This window comes from Myotis davidii, unplaced genomic scaffold (assembly GCF_000327345.1).
Source record: "Myotis davidii unplaced genomic scaffold, ASM32734v1 scaffold31, whole genome shotgun sequence".
In the NCBI taxonomy this organism is placed as follows: domain Eukaryota; kingdom Metazoa; phylum Chordata; class Mammalia; order Chiroptera; family Vespertilionidae; genus Myotis; species Myotis davidii.
Window position 1 is genome coordinate 1,513,537 of NW_006283639.1, and position 16,750 is coordinate 1,530,286.

The window sequence follows — 16,750 nt, forward strand, 5'->3', positions numbered from 1 at the left end:
GGCCTCTAGTATTTACTAAAATCAGCTTCCTACTCATACTGTGTAAAGATTCTAAACTGTATACAGATTAAGTCAACCAGGGAGATGAAAACAACAAACAAACAAACAAACAAACCACACAGGAAGAAAAACTAAGGCCCAGGCCTCACCCCAGAATAAGTAACTCAGAACATCTTGGTGATGGGACCCAGCATCATCATTTTTCAAAAGCTGTTAGTTGATCCTAAATTTCCTCCAGGTTGAGAACCACTGATCCAAGAGGTACTCAATAAATACTTGAAGTGAGTGATGTGTCTTATAATAGTCTTAGGAGAATTTACTTAATGAATAAAAGAGAACAGTTTGTAATTAGCATATTAATAGTCTGCATGTTAATAAAAGCTTCACAAGTTCCTGTAGGTGCTTAAAACAATTTGTTCTTTGGTAAGTATTTTAAACAATTCTCCTACAATTTATTTACAATGGTATTTTAATATTATCTACAAATGAAGACTGGTTTGTTAAGTGACTGTAAATTTCATCCTAGCCTCTATCTTTTAAACAACAGGATTTTTTTCCCCTAACATTTATTTCTACAGATTTCTTTTCATAGCAAGTTTAATGCTAAATGGCAGAATTTTTATCCTTCTATATTTCAGTACTAGCTACTTGGATTATTTGAGAATCCTAATATCTTAAAACAAAATAACAAAACTGTAAAATTATCTGAGCAATTGACCGACAGATTTACCATATAAGATTATATGAAAGCAAAGCTTAGTTTTTCCACAGATGGGTCAGGAGAGCCTTCAAGAAGTGATGGGTATTTTGACACACAAGGTTTTCTCTTTGAGGTAGAGTAAAGCATATATATCTATATGCCCTCCCCTGCCGGCCTGTGCTCCCCTAACTGCCCTCCTCTGCCAGCCTGGTTGCCCCTACCTGCCTTACCCTGCCGGCCTGGTCCTACCCGGCTGGCCTGATCGCCCACATCTTCTCTCCCCTACTGGCAATCTTGGGACCACATGGGGACAGCCATCTTGTGTGAGGGTGTGATGGTCATTTGCATATTACTGCTTTATTATGTAGGATGTAGATATATATTTATCATATTTATATAAGACAAAGCTCATACTATTAAAGAAGCAGGAAGAAATGGCACTGAGTCACAGGGAAAGGTTGTGTAAGGCATTTTAGACGGGTCTCTGGAGTCACAGTAAATTGGACATACATGTGCCTCCATGCCTACATGCCTTTCTCAAATATACTCTCAACTAACTTGTAAAACAAATTTTCATCTTCCAGGTCCAGTTTAAATCTATCATCTCTGTAACAATATTTCTGTCCTCACTAAGGCAAAGATAAACATATCTTCTATTTTATTTTTGCACCAATTTGTCAAAAATACAGTGCTAATGGTGTTACATTAAAATTATCTGGCTGCATGACTGTCTCACTATTAGACTGTCCATGTTAAAGTATCAGAAAGCATATCAAAGGGTCAAATTCCTTCATAAAAGCAACCTCTACTGGTCACCAAGGTTAGAAAAATCTACTGTAGTGAGCCTGTAACAAAAGAGGGGCTGCACAATACACAAGTATTTCTGCAAAAAGCAGCTCCAGTGTGATATTTTGAGCAGGAAAATTAAATTGTTTCACCTTTATATGCATGATTTAATTTTTATCACTCAAATTTAAATAATTAAATGTCAGTACTATATTAGTATATACACATGTGTTCATATACTATATTTACATGTGCATATAATATATGTAAATAAATATAAGCTGTAAGTTAGATATGATTGATTAAACACTAATGCATTTTAATGTATTTGGTCTACATTACCCTATCCAATATAGATATATTTTTAAAACTTTTGAAAATGCAACTTTCTTCTCAAGTAGCAAATAAGTAATAGGACATTGTAGGCAATATATAGATGGGGCAGCCAGCAAACTTTAAACTAACATCTGACTTCAAAAACTGGCAAATCACCAAAAAATGCAGAATTTTTGTTTCACCAAAGTCTCAACTCCACTTTCTCTATTATTTTTTTTCTTATCTCCCCCTTTCCTCCTCTGGCATTGTAATTACATTAGATTTTGTTAAGTTACTTGATAAATCAAAATCCTTCTTAAATAATTTCTATCCCCTAACAGCAAAATTCATTTTTCCATAAATCAATAATATTCAAGGTGACACTGATTTGAACTAGTTATTCACCTGATCATTTAACAAAAGAAATTCACAGTATATTTATGGTTGCAATCCTTAAAGTGTTTTCTTTTAAATTAAAAAAAAATATATTGAGCACTAAGTTTATTAAAAGCCTGTAGAGTTATTTAGTAAAATGTATGAAGTGACAGACTAAATATACACATGGGCAATGGCCAGACCAAATAAAAATATAGAACTTTGATTCCAAATCTGTAGCAGTAGCCCAGGCAGCCAAACCACAACTTGTGCAGCAATCATCCCAAATGATTAGGACTTTATAAATTCATACCAGCTTCCATGATTTTTGTCTCCACTTCCAGCTTGGGACCAATTGGAGGAAGCCAAAGAGGTCCCTCAAACAATGGCATAAGATGCCCCAATTACAGTTAGCCCACCTCTAGATACCCATGTCAATAATCTCCAATCAAGGTATACCTGAAGACTTCGCTATTTTTACTTTTCATTAAAAGGCTTTCACAGCGAAGGCAAGTCATGGTGTAAGATTGCCTTGCTGTAGCATGCTCCTAATAGATAGCCTTTGCTTGCTCTCATTTGGGTGCATTTTGTTTATTTCCATGGAAGAGAACATCTTTACCAGTTCAATAAAGATAAATTACCTAGATTCATCTTCGTTCTCTCCCCCATCCTAGTTCTGTTCAGGCACAACAATATTGTTGAGATACAAAACACTGAATGATGTGTTTGTGTTACAGGAAGACACCTTTACTGAACAAGTTATCTCCACTCCTAATGTTACCAAAAGCTCCTCCCACTGAACTTTCTCTGACTGGCAGTCATTTCATAGCTGACACTGGTCTATCTGTAAGTCCTCTTAGAGAGAAGTGCATGACTGTCATGACTAACCTTGCTGTGCTTACCAATTTTAGGTTTTAATTTATTTTGAGAGAAGTAGAAAAGAAAAAAGTAAGGGCAGGTAAAGTAGCAAAAAGTCATGCTAGTTTTTCCAGCTTAAAAATAAGAATATTTTAAGCACAACTCTGATAATAAGATTTATTTTAAACACTCATTTGTCTTGGTGAAAATATGATATTAATTAAAATCATGAGTGCCTCATAAAAAGGAGATTAGTCAAAGAATAAGCCAAATATTTATGTTCTGATTTATTTAGCTCTCTTCATTATGGCTATTGAATGTTTTTCCAAATTTGAATCACATCTATCAACATTATACCTATAAAGTAGGAAACAAGAATGACTAATGTTTCAATTTAACTACTTCACTCTCAAGTAATTAAAGTAATTGTGGAAGTATACTGAAATTATGAAACAAGAATGTGTATTTTGTGAGAAAATATTATGGGAATTGAATTATTAGAACACCTTAAAAGGAGGCTAAATGTTCATTTTTATATCAAACTGTTTAAATTCCATGTAAGTACATTTTATTTTCTATTATTGTTGGTTTGTATTATTAAAATTATACATTATGATAATTGTCATGTGTTTAAAATTAAATATAATGATAATAAATATCAACTATTTTAATACATTATATTTGTATATAGCATAACAGTGGTTATTATTATTGCAGTGGTGTATAAATGTATATGTGTAAGTGTATAATGGTGTATAAATATGTTTTTATATAAAATACTAGAGGCCCGGTGCATGACATTCATGCACTGGGTGGGGGGTGGGGTCCCCTTGGCCTGGCCTGAGCCATTTTGCAGTCCAGGAGCCCTTGGGAGAGTGGGTCTAAGCCAACAGTCAGACATCCCTAGCACTGCCTTAGTGCTGCTGCAAAGGCAGGCCACTAAGCTCCCCAGTCATCAGCCTGGCTTGTAGCTGAGCAGCGCTCCCCCTGTTGGAGCACATTGACCACCAGGGGGCAGCTCATGCATTGAGCGTCTGCCCCCTGGTAGTCAGTGTGCATCATAGGAACCAATCGTTTCACTCTTCAGTCGATTTGCATATTACCCTTTTTTTTTTTAATGTGCCTCAGGCATGAAACAGCTCTGGCCACCGACACAGGCATCAAGTTAGGATGAACTAAGGACTGTAGGTCTGCTCTGCCCCTGACTGATATAAGAGCAACACCACCAATCAGGTGTCTCCTTGCCCATTGCCAGGGGGTTACCCTTTTATTTTATAGGATTTATAATTGTAACCATATGTGATTTCCCAATAGGCATTTACCCGACTAAATATTTAAAATATTTTTAAATTATAACATTTAAATGGATGTGATCTAGGTACAAACTAGATTAGAAGAATAGATTTGAGAGCCCAGAGGCAGCATAGATAAAATAATATCTATATAAACATTATTTAGTATGCTGAAGGTGGAGATCTACAACAATTCTGTTCACTTGCTTCATTTCTCAGCAATGAATATACTCCCAGACATGACTCAGGAAACTGATTTTTTGTTGAATAGAGTTCTACCCTTTGGCATAGGGTGATGCTATTGATTTTCTCTGTAGAGCTGGGTATCAGGTTCCTGTGGGAGCCTATGTTATTGTGGTCTCTGAGAGTCCTGGTAAGATTCCCAGAAACCTAGCAGAGCCTTCCTTCACAGCACAGCATCTTATGGCATGCTAGCCTGCTGCTCTGACTTTCAGATGGGCATCACATTCTTAAAGAAATGGGGCTTCACACCAAAGGTATATTTTGCTCTTGTGTTTTTTACCTGCACTTGAAATCTGAGAGTCCCTAGATGCTTTTCTCAAATCATTTTCAGCTTTGCAAATCAATGATATTAACTTGTTTCCAATGCCATGGAGTTTTTCCCTCCAAATATTTGCCTCCATATAACTTCCTGAGTGTTTGATCTGTGAGGAGTCACAGGTGGGATATTCAATAATGTTGAGTAATTGGCCCAGTTACCCTCTTGGGTTCAGTTTCCTAGGATGGTTTACTTCCCACAGTGAGCAATTAGTTGTTGCAAAGCTCCTATTCTTTCTGGCACTATTCCACCCTGATCCTCATTTGTCAGTTATTAATAAATTATGAACTGCTCACTAATTATCTTTGATTCAGAGCCTTTGAAGAAAAAAGCATGCAATCATGAGAAAATAGATGGGATAACAACTCTCAGATAGTAAATCAATACACACGTCTGGATTTATTACAGTATTATAAAATCACATCTATTGCTAATTCATAAACCACTGAGAATAGCTTTTGATGAGCTCTTTTCTAAAACCAGTGATTGCTCATGTGATTATAAATATTTGTCTATAATTTATTTTCAAATAAAATATTATTATAGTAAAATATGCTCATATTGTAGTTTTTTTTATCAAAACATATCAAGTTTTGAAACGAAATAATCTTAGTTATATTGGAGACGCCAAATATATCAACCTTTCCATGATGTTCCTAACTTGAAGAGAATTAGGAGAGGAGTACAAATATGTTGACATACATTATTATTTATAAAAGGTCATGCTACTTGAGATCACCAGGTGCATCATCACAGATGTCAAATAAATAATATGAACTGGTGAAGGTTTCTTAACTCTTACATAATACATCTTTTAAATCATTGCATTTATTTTGTGATGGCACCAAAATGTTCATGTTTGAGGAAGAAAACATATTTACAAAGTTAGGTATTCTGTTAAGCTTATGTTAGAGTTTACTGACATTTTCCTTTCCCCAAACTATTAATAGTGAAAAATTAGACAAAGCTCATGAAATAGTTGACTGATGCACAGTTTATCAATATTTCAACAACTTATGAAATATTCATTCAATTAGGTTTTTGGGGAGAGCCACAGAAGTCTCTGTCTGCTAAATACTTAATGGTGGCAGGGAAGTGAAGATAGTTACTCCATGTACTATTTAAGTTGTGGTTGAAAGTGTAAATCCCATGAGAAATACTGATATATTGTTTTGAGATTTCAGTTGCCAGACAGAATGCTTTGGCTAAGGGAATAGGGAAGACTTTATGACAGGAAGAATGGTTGATGTGGGTTTTGACATGTGGGTAAGTAGTAGTGAAAGTTGAAAAAGACACAGAGTGAGATCCTCTTTCCTCATTCTCAGTTCCTGTGGACCATATGAGACTGGCCCTATCTCTGGGGTCAAGCGTGAGCTCCTACTGTGCTGCGTCATGCAGTGTAATTTCTCCACCCTCTGCTGAGTTAAGGTCCCAGTGCTGTTGATTGATTTACTCTCTGGAGCTGCATATCTGGCTTCTGTCAGAGCCTGTGCCACGTGAGCTCTGAGAGTGAAGGGCAAGAGCTCTACACTAGTGAGTTGAGTTCAACACGGTGACCATTCCCCCTTCCAAGAGGCAACGATGGTCTGCTTTCCTGCCATCTCACGGGCCAGTTCTTCTCAGTCTCCTCTTGCTGGATCTGTTTCCCTCATTTTATCTGTCAATATCCAAGTGTCCCAGGGTCGAACTAAATAACCTCATTTTGATTAGTGGCATGAAAACTATATTTATGCCAGAGCATTATTGGATCATGTGTTTCCAATGACATAGCAGATACTGTTTTACCACCTGAGTCTATAGGTGCCTGTCTTTTGGATATTTTCAAAGCCTCTGCAATGTTTCATCTATATGATCTTTAATTCTCTTTTGGATTAAGGGAATTTAAATTTGGCATCTGTCCTATGCAGCCAACAGAGTCCATGTCAAAAACATATAATGATCATGCTGGAAAAGTAGTTTGAAGCATATTTTAAAGAGTCCTGAACTCTAGCTTCACTATTTATACAGTCATTGGACATTTACTGAGAAACTATCCTGTAATCTGATGAGCACATACTTATCAGGGAGGCATATATAAAATAAAGACCTAAAACTTTTTCATTTGGGAATAAAATGTTTTGAGGGAGAACTAAAGTGAAATTAGCTTTGCCCTAGCTGGTTTGGCTTAGCGGATAAAGCATTGGCCTGCGACTGAAGGGTCCCAGGTTCAATTCCGGTCAAGGGCACATGCCTGGGTTGCAGGCACAATCTCCAGTAGGGGGTGTGCAGGAGGCAGCCAATGGATGATTCTCTCTCATCATTGATGTTTCTATCTCTCTCTCCCATTCTCTCTGAAATTAATATATATATATAGTGAAATTAGCTTTGACAAAATCAGGAATGGTCCTGGAGTTGGTGACATTTGATGTGTATGATTGTAGAATAAATACAACTTACCAGGTACATTTTTATGTGCAAAGACAGAGGGATAATTCATGAAAATCCAATGTATTTCTTGCTTACTTTCTTTTACTTACTGACATTAATTTTCTGAGAGGTATTTCATTCATATTACTGGTAAGTTTGGAAAGTTTTTAAATGTGAATACCAATAATTTTAGCTGCAGAGAATCAGCAACTTGGCACATAACAGTTCAGAGTTTCACCCAAATCACATAGCTGAATAAGAATAAGTCACTGATTGGGAAGTTTTTTAATGAAGAGTCTTAAAGTCAGAGTTGCTTTCAAGCCTCAGGCCCTCACTAACTAACTGTATACAACACTTATGTTCTAACATTGTCCCAGAGGTAATAAAAGCCCAGAAATAAAAAGACCTGCCATCATGAACCTTATATTCTAGTAGGGTCAACAAACAAACAAAAAATCAACAGAACAAAAACATACGTGCTACATAAGCAATTAGTGTTTGGTATAAAATGGTAACAAGTGTTATGAAGACACAAATCTGAGTGAGGGCGTCTGATGTGCAGTAGAAGGAATCATGGGTCATCATAGTAAGTTCAATTGAGAGGTTGAGAATGAACAGACATGAATGAAAGAGGAAACTATGTGGTTCTCTGGGGCAAGGGAGTGTGAGTTATCAAGTAGAGCCACTCCAGCCTTAAGACTGGACTATTTTTACAGTGTTCAAGAAACAGCAAGAAAATACTTTTATCAAGTATAAATTGGAGACAGAACTAGTACTTAGACATAGTGTTGTCAGTTATCACATGCAAAACTCCTGGAAGAGTGCCTCATAGTAGATATTATGCAATTCATGCTAGAGAATGTTATACGTGATTACCAATACTATTATTGTGTTACTTCCATTAGGCAAAGGGACTTCTCTGAAGGTTTTAGAATATTTCACAGTCTTTAAAAAGTATTTACTTAAGAGTTTATGCTTTGATATCAAATGTAGGCAGAACTCTGGCACTTGTGTGAATTAAATAATTGTATTCAAAATGCTTGCATAATAATGTGGCTCCAAATAAACTTAAGGAAAAGTTTATAAGTCTAGCAGATTTTTCATCAAGAAATAAGAACAGTGATAGGCACATAATAAGAATTCATATATTTCTTGAATTAATGAATCAGACTACCATTTTAGTCCAAGGAAATGTGTAACAATGAAGGAAGTGATTGTAATTTAAACTCTTCTTTTTATCTATAGCTGTTGTAATTATGTTTATAAAATTCTGTCCATTTGTCAGACTACTAAATTAATATAGAAACGGTTTGAAAAAAAAAAAAAGGACATTGTTTTCTTACATCGTGTGACCTGGACCTATCTTAGTGTTTGACATGCAGATGATGCTTAATGTTTGTAATGGATGACTGGGGAGAATGGACTATGTAATTTACAACCTGTTAAACTTTAAGAGACTTGAAAAAACTGCAAAGTTTAAATTTAAATATCACTCTCAATAATAAAAATACCTAAAGAAGCATTTTATACAAATGGATTTTTTTTCTCTAGATTTCTGATATGGCCTCAGTATCTTAAGTTTGATAGGTTAGCCTCCAAGTATAGTATCCATTGACCCGTGAATATGTTTCGCCTCAGAAAACTAAGGAACATTTCAAAGGATTGATTTCAATTGTTTAATGTAAAACAAAGGGAAATAGAGTTTAGTAGTTGTATGTCAACTCACAGTATTTTAATATAATCAGGATAAACAAGAGAAGATATTTTGCCCAGAAAATAGTTCATCTGTTTTTATAGGCATTAAACCACTGCTAAGACCAAACTTAACACTTCAGGAACATCATAACATGAAAGTCACATATAAATAGCCTTAAATTCATACCCAAGGCCAAACAGCTTCAGAGGATCTTTTCATCTCTTTAGGAATTATAGTTTTTTGTTGTTGTTGTTGTTTCCCAATTTTAAAACTGGCAAACAGCTTTGCCTTTCTTGTGTTTACATGCAAAACATGTGTAAATATGTGTGACATGTATGTGTGTAAAGTGTGTATGTCTTTAACCACTGAGAGTACATGTGAAATTAATAATAGAAAAGCCAAGTCTGATATTTTCTTAGTTTTTAATTAAATGTGTGAACATGTAGTAAACAAGGGATCAGAAACAGGTGTTAAAAATGTATTCTTTAATCTCAAGATGTCTATGGTAAGCCAAGTTAAAAGAATAAAGTTTCCGTCCACTGAAAGAGGTTTTCTTTGTATTTTCTATACCAAAAAATCCTGATAATTTAGGTTTATATCTAAGAAGTGTCCAGTAATCAATTTCCAGAATGAAGCTCCCATATAAAATGGGAACACCGAGAAAAAATGACAACTAAATAATATTAGTGATCAATTTCAAAGGAAAGAAAAAAGAGGGGAAGCACACAGTAATAGACTTTTTCAAACATAAACTGGAAGACGGTGAAAATGTCAATCTCTAATAAAAGCTTGATTGATTAAACAATTTTTACCTATAAAATAGTATATAGTAGAAAAAAGCCACAAAATTAAGCTATAATAAGAAAGTTATCAATGTGCAATGTCATTGCCAATAAGAGAAAGATTAAAAAACAATTACAACATGCTGTGCATATCAGGAAGTTTCATCTCTATCCACCCCAGCGTAATTAGCTCATAGCTTGCTGAGGCCATGTCAATTGTTCAGTTGTTCTATGAAAATGCTCTATGGCAGCAATTTTCAACCTTTTTCATCTCATGGCACACATAGACAAATTACTAAAATTCTACAGCACACCAAAAAACACAGGTTTTTTGACTTTCTGACAAAAATAGATATTATTATGATTCATTCACACTAGACAGTTGTTGTGTTGGCTGTTGCCATTTTTAAAAATTTTTATTTGACAATCTAAAGGAATTCATATGAGTCAACAATCCATAAATTCATAAGGTTGTTATTTTTAAAAAGTAATATATTTCTGTAAGACAATGCATTTACAATTTTATCTAACCACATCTTGGACTTAGTTATAATGAAAATTAAATTTGTGTCTTTGGTGTAAATGTGATTCCAGTATAACTGAGTTATACTAAAACTTAGTTATTCTTGTACAAGAAACTCAGGGACATATGGAATTTCTGTGTACCTGTATGCTGAGCTATATTCAGTTACGCAATAATAGTTTGTGTAATGTTATAAATATAACAAAACAAAGTGCTTTTAAGTCACACACACACACACACACACACATACTACTAGCCCGGAGCACTAAATTCGTGCACACTGAAAGGGAATTCATTAGAGGAATGTAATTTGGACTATCTAAGTGCAATAATATGTGAGTGTGAGGCAGTCCACGTTTTTGAAATTGAATGACATGAATTTTAGCTATTACTTTGCCAAATAAATGGAATTTACAGATATCATTTAAAAGAGCATTCAGCTTAATATTAAAAACTTTGGCTACCAAGTCAGGCCTGTTTGCAACTTTTTGCCAGCGTTGTAAAATGTTTGCAATATCTGCCCATTTGGGGTTGCATGTCATGGTTATGAATAAATCGGGCTTGCCATACTTTGGTACAATTGCCATAGCATCCTGATATCGCTGCTGCATATTTCTGGGACTACCCTCAGAAGATGATGGAAGTATTATCATTTTATCAATAGGCACATTGTCATTTTCAGATCTAGACTTGAGATAATCCATCAAACCACTATATTTTTTAACTCTCAACTTAGATTGGCTTGCTTTGATGAAATTTATCTGATTGGCCTCTATTTTTTAATACAAATCCACAATAAACTGTTGAGTTAATTTTCCTGCATTTAAAATAAGATTAAACGTGTCCCACACAGAGAGATGAAGTTCATAATACTGCATTTGTGTGAGTCGTGTCCTTACATTTTGTCTAGTATTATTGTTGATTACACTGTTGTCTCTGAGTCTTAATGCAATATCTGTCCCCCAGCTTTGTTCACCATGTGGGAAAAGAATAGGATATGTCATTGCATCTAATGTAGGAAACAGGATACTGATTTGTTTCATTTTAGTGGCATTTGGATTATTGGGATCTGGTTTACAATGAATGAGCAAGTCCCTTATGAAGGGAGATTCTCCATCTTCATTTTTGAATATGACAGGAACCTCTGTTACATGGGAGAATTATATCTTCCTAGGTCACTGTTACGCTCATATTTAATCGCCATTGTTACTTCTGTGGGAGCAATACCTTTTGCTGCTGCTTCAGATCGGGCTTCCTTTTCTACCTCATGTAACATCTTATATTATTTTGTTAATTCATTTATGTCATGCATGAGGTTGTTGATGTTGATCATGAGTCTTTCTAAGCAACCCTGGTTTTCTGGCATTGTTAATCTTTTACTTGTAGCTTCAGCTGTATCCAAAATATAGAGTTGAGCAAACTTCCTAGAAACACCATCTGAAGGATGTAAAGTTCCAGGATGGTGATAAACTTGTCCGTGTATTCTAAAACTGTATGGCCCATATCCTGATGGCGATGCAATATTTGCTCTCATGGAAGCAAAAGCAAAAGAACTATTTATGGAACGAATATTTTCCATGAAATTTTTACTGTCAGAATCTTCATTTGTCATTAATCTTTTTAAATATGCCGGGTAATGTGGAAAATGTATATCATTTAGACAGACTTTCCCTTTGCTGTAACATCTAGTAAATTTCCCATCAGATGGTTTTTCATCAGAGAAATTTAGTGATAGGCAAAATTCACATCGAACAGTCATTCTACCTCAACTATGTTCGAGAATTGCGTCCTCATGTACTCCATTTTTGCTGAGAAGGCAGTTCCTACCGGTATTGGTAGTACTTGTTGATGAGTGTTCTCTGGGCATATTCTGTTGTTGCCACCGCTTTCTTTCAACTTCAAAGGCATGTTGGTCTTTAGACATTTTCTGTCGATAACGCCAGTGTTTTTCGGCATCAGAGCGACGTTTTTCCAGTATCTGGTCTTCAGATACATCCTGTCGCAAGCACCGCCTTCTTTCAAGATCAGATGCACGCTGCTCTGCAGACATTTTCTGTTGATACTGCCGGCATCTTCCGGATGCAGAGCTACCTTGTACCAAAAGTTGTTCTTTAGACATAGTCCCACCTCTCTGCTATCATGGTCTGAGATGCAGGTGAATGAGAGTCCTGGCTATCAGGCTGCTGAGAGCTGTCTGACCAAAGGCTGATTCTAGCTGATTCTGTAGGGGTGGGACTTCCTCCTCCCTGCTGTCAGTTTCCACAGCTGTGATGAGGAAGCTGGGGTGACAGAGGAGCTGCGCTCTCCAAGCCTCCCTCTCTCTTGCTCTGCTCTATGTCCAGCGGTCTTCTTCTCTGCCAAGTCCTCCAAATCTCCTGCTCTCTGCCCACACGGTCCTTGGAGCCTGCAGGAGTGGCTACAGCCTTGCCTCCCAGAGCCAGTGAATGTCCTAGGAGCCCGCGGCCTGGTAGCCCACAGCCATGGCCACTGTCGCCTCCTGGGGCACCTGACACCTGCGTATGCAAATTAACCACCATCTTTGTCAGGTTAATTTGCATAGTCACTCTGGTCAGCTTGTGGGTGTGGCCCATCGGCGAGGTTTGTGGGCGTGGCTTGAGCATAGCCAAGGGATGGTTAATTTGCACGTTTCTCTTTTATTATATAGGATATGAACAAAAGGTGGCTTTTTCACATACAGATAAGAAGAATCCATATACCTGCATGTCATCAATAAATTCACATCAACCTTTCTTAGGTTAAATAAATATAGTGTGAGAAGATTACAATAAAATATTTGTTATATTTGATTTGTCTTTTAATAAACCCACACACAAATTTATTGGCTTCTAGACCTTGATTCATTCTTCCTGTTTTACTCATTTCTCCTAAGTGTGGGCTCAACAAATAAAATACCTTCTTATGATCTCAATTTCCTTAATATAAGTAATGCTTCTGGAGTTATTAGAAGGGAAGAAACAACTCACCTCTCAGTCAGAAGTAAATATATCATATTACAAACCAGCTCTCCAAATGTATCCCAGTTATCTACCCTTTTGGGGTAGAAAAGACACATTCTCACATGGTAGTTTTTTTAGTAATTACAATTTACTCAGCTTAGTGATCTTATTTGATAAAAATCTGAGCAAAGTTTTTAAGACAAGACTGGTGGAATTAGCTCATCTTCCAGAAATCTGGAACAAAGGGAGAGACTTTTCCCCAGGTGCCTTTAGAGAGAAGAGATCAGTGGGCACTAGATCCCCAGCTTTCTTCCTGGAAAGGGCTAGCTGTCCTCACAGATCACACAAGCAGCTTCCCAGAGATTTTCTAAAAATGCACTGCTGTTATATTAACATTAAAAGTAGGCAATGGATTTCTACATATATTCTTAAGAAAAGCCTGAGGACTCTTAAATGACAAGAATTAGAAGAAATGGAATTTTCAAGTACAAAGAGAAAGGGTGTTTAAAGGAAGTAAAAGATTTATGAAAATAAATTGTTGCTACTGCAATTTATGAATATAGTCATAATTCTTTTTAGAATGAAATATGTAGTGTATTGAAAAGTTCCTAATTCTGCATTTTTATGACTTGAATAGATGCTGAAGATTAAAAGTAAATGACTAGAACAGTAACAAAATCAATATGAATATTGATTTCCTGACTTTTGGGGGGGCCTTACAGTTCATCTCACATATTTGTGCAGGTTTAAGTATTTCCATGAAGACTTTCACCAAGTTTTCTATAGGATTCTTATACCAGAACATTTTCAAATTGAAGCTCTCATTACTAAATACCCCTTTTAACAATGTCCTAGGTCAAATATTTAAATATGTTTGTTGTCGAATAGAGTACAATCATGTTTCTATTTGTCCGTTTAATTATTTATATATATTTAAGGAAAGTTTTTATTGGGACTCTACCTATTTTATTTTTTTTCAAAATAAAAATGTATATATATGATACACATATTAACGTATCTATTGACAAAACATTCAATAAAATTTCCTTTGAATACACATATACTGTGATTGATGTATTTAGGTTGAAATCATTCAGAACCTGAAAATAAAAGCAGGCAGTAAACGGGCTGGTTATGTCACAAAATGCTTGTTTGCCAAAGTGTCTGCTTTGTATCCATCACCTCGTGGGGCCAGAATGCTGGCTAACTTGAATTATTAGTCCTATTCCTCTCAACCCACTGGGCACAGACATCGTCTATCCCAAATGCTAAAACCAAAGCAGACAGCCGTAAATACTTCTGAGAGGAAACAAATGTCAGTTTTTTTTTTTTAAAAAAAACTCTATCAAAGATACGGTTTTATCAATGACAGAATAAACAATAAGTTAATACGTTTCTTGTGAAGAAAGCATACCTGACAAAGATAAACTGTGTGCTTACAACCTAGCCCTCACAGGGACAAGGTAAGGCTTAAGAAATACCTAAGACATTGAGGTTGTCTACGAATAAATGTGCTGCTTGCCTGATTTGTTTTGGGATGTGTTTAACAGCCAAATGGTCAGATCAAAGAAGGGCAGACACCAGCTGCAAGAGTTGAGAATCACAGCTTCATCGCTTACCTTCCACCGAGGAGGAAGCCCATAACCACTGCCAACAAAATGACTCCCACTGTCACAGACACAGCAATTATAGGAATCTGGCTTTGATCGCTGGATGCTGCAACTGCTGATAGAAGACAGAAAATGGAGTTTGTCGTTAACGTCATCATATGCATTCAAATAAAGACTGCTTAATGGTCTATAATCAATGCATGGTTTAAGCAATTCACCCACACTAGGCTGGGATTTCCCTCTAATATATCTTCTCAAAAGTGTGTCATTGAAAAAAAAACACATATTTAGGGAAAAATATTTGCTCTCCAAATGGAGATTTGAAAGAATCACTAAGTCACTGATTATTTCCTTGTCATCATAGAGAAACAGTGTAATTGTTTGCAGAGTAGTCATCTAGGGATCTTTGGTTTTCATGATAAGTGGGACTTAGCCCTTGATTTCAAACAACTTAGTCTAAATAGGAGGTGCTCTGACATGCTTAGAATTTGCATGTGGCTGTTCTATAGAAGAAGAAAAAGTCTGGTTACCTTACATAGACATAGATTGACGTCCAAAATTATGTGATTATGACGCCAGTGAAGTTAAATGTAATATCATTATTCTAGATATAATTTTAGACACCATATTTTGAAGCAGAATATGATCAGAAAGTATACTGTACTTTGTAAATAAGACCACTTTTTTGAAAAAAATATCAAAGCAAATTTTAATACTTTAAGTTGGCAGTAAGATTAGATTTGTTTATGCTATTTTTTATTTAAAATACATGGATTTAGATGAAATATTTTATATTTTAACAATACAATTACAATTAAAAAGGAATATAGACATGATTAGATAGTTATCCTATATAGTAAAAGGGTAATATGCAAATCAACCAAATGGCAGAATGACTGGTCGCTATGACACACACTGACCACCAGGGGGAAGATGCTCAACACAGGAGCTTCTCCCTGGTGGTCAGTGCATTCCCTCAGGGGGAGCACCGCTCAACCACAGGCCGGGCTGATGGCTAGTGAGCACAGCCATGGTGGCGGGAGCCTCTCCGGCCTTTGCGGCAGCATTAAGGATGTTCAACTGACGGCTTAGGCCCACTCCCCCTGGGCCTAAGCCATCAGTCGGACATCCCTGGAGGACTCCCGGACTGCTAGAGGGCACAGGCCAGGCTGAGGTTCCCCTCCCCCACCGAGTTCATGAATGTCGTGCACCAGGCCTATAATACCTCAATAATAAAGAAAAAGTTTCTTTGTGCTGATAACTAAACCCAATTAAAATAGTATCATACATTTTACTGATGTTCTTAGGAAATCCTCAATAGGATACCCAACATGCTTATAGTTTAATGACAATGGTTCTGATAAATTGTGAGGCATTAGTTCACCTCCAAAATTACAAATCCTAAGTATCAAAACTAATATTAACCCTACTTCCCATGTTTTGTTGTTTACAAACCTTTTCTCAGATCTTGGCCCCAGATAAATGTTGGACATCTAAACACTTCCCTTTCTATTCCTGTCACCTGTCCCTTGATTCTTTCTAACCAAAATTGACTCTCTTGAGGGAGGTGGGGGAAGGAAAGGAAGTAAAATTAGTGGAGTTACTGATACACCCAACCGGGTAGGGTAGGAAGGGAGCTTGTGGGAGACATGAGCTTTAAAATATTGCTAAGACAGACAACTTGTAGATAACCAGCCACAAAATATTAAGGCATATAAACCAATCTTAAGGCTGTTGCTAAGGCAAAATTCTTTGAAAGGACTAATCAGGAACTAACAAGCATATATACAAAAAAGTGTGCTCACTTTCTCTCTCTCTCTTCCAGCCGCTAGGTTAATGGCAGGAGATGCACTCCTGTTGCTCCCATGGTTTATGGCCATGTGGGACTCTA

General features: G+C 36.3%; 1 protein-coding gene across 6 annotated transcripts in view; it reads right to left on the reverse strand.

Annotated features, from left to right (window-relative positions):
* Nucleotides 1–16,750, reverse strand: part of EPHA5 (EPH receptor A5) — a 309,529-nt gene that overhangs the window by 69,540 nt on the left and 223,239 nt on the right. For 4 of the 6 annotated variants that reach the window (XM_015565823.1, XM_015565821.1, XM_015565812.1 and 1 more), the window contains one exon: nt 14,869–14,974. In XM_015565823.1, the coding sequence (XP_015421309.1) occupies nt 14,869–14,974 (106 nt within the window). The remainder of the gene's footprint in view (nt 1–14,868; nt 14,975–16,750) is intronic. The other 2 variants (XM_015565818.1, XM_015565807.1) reach the window with 1 other exon arrangement.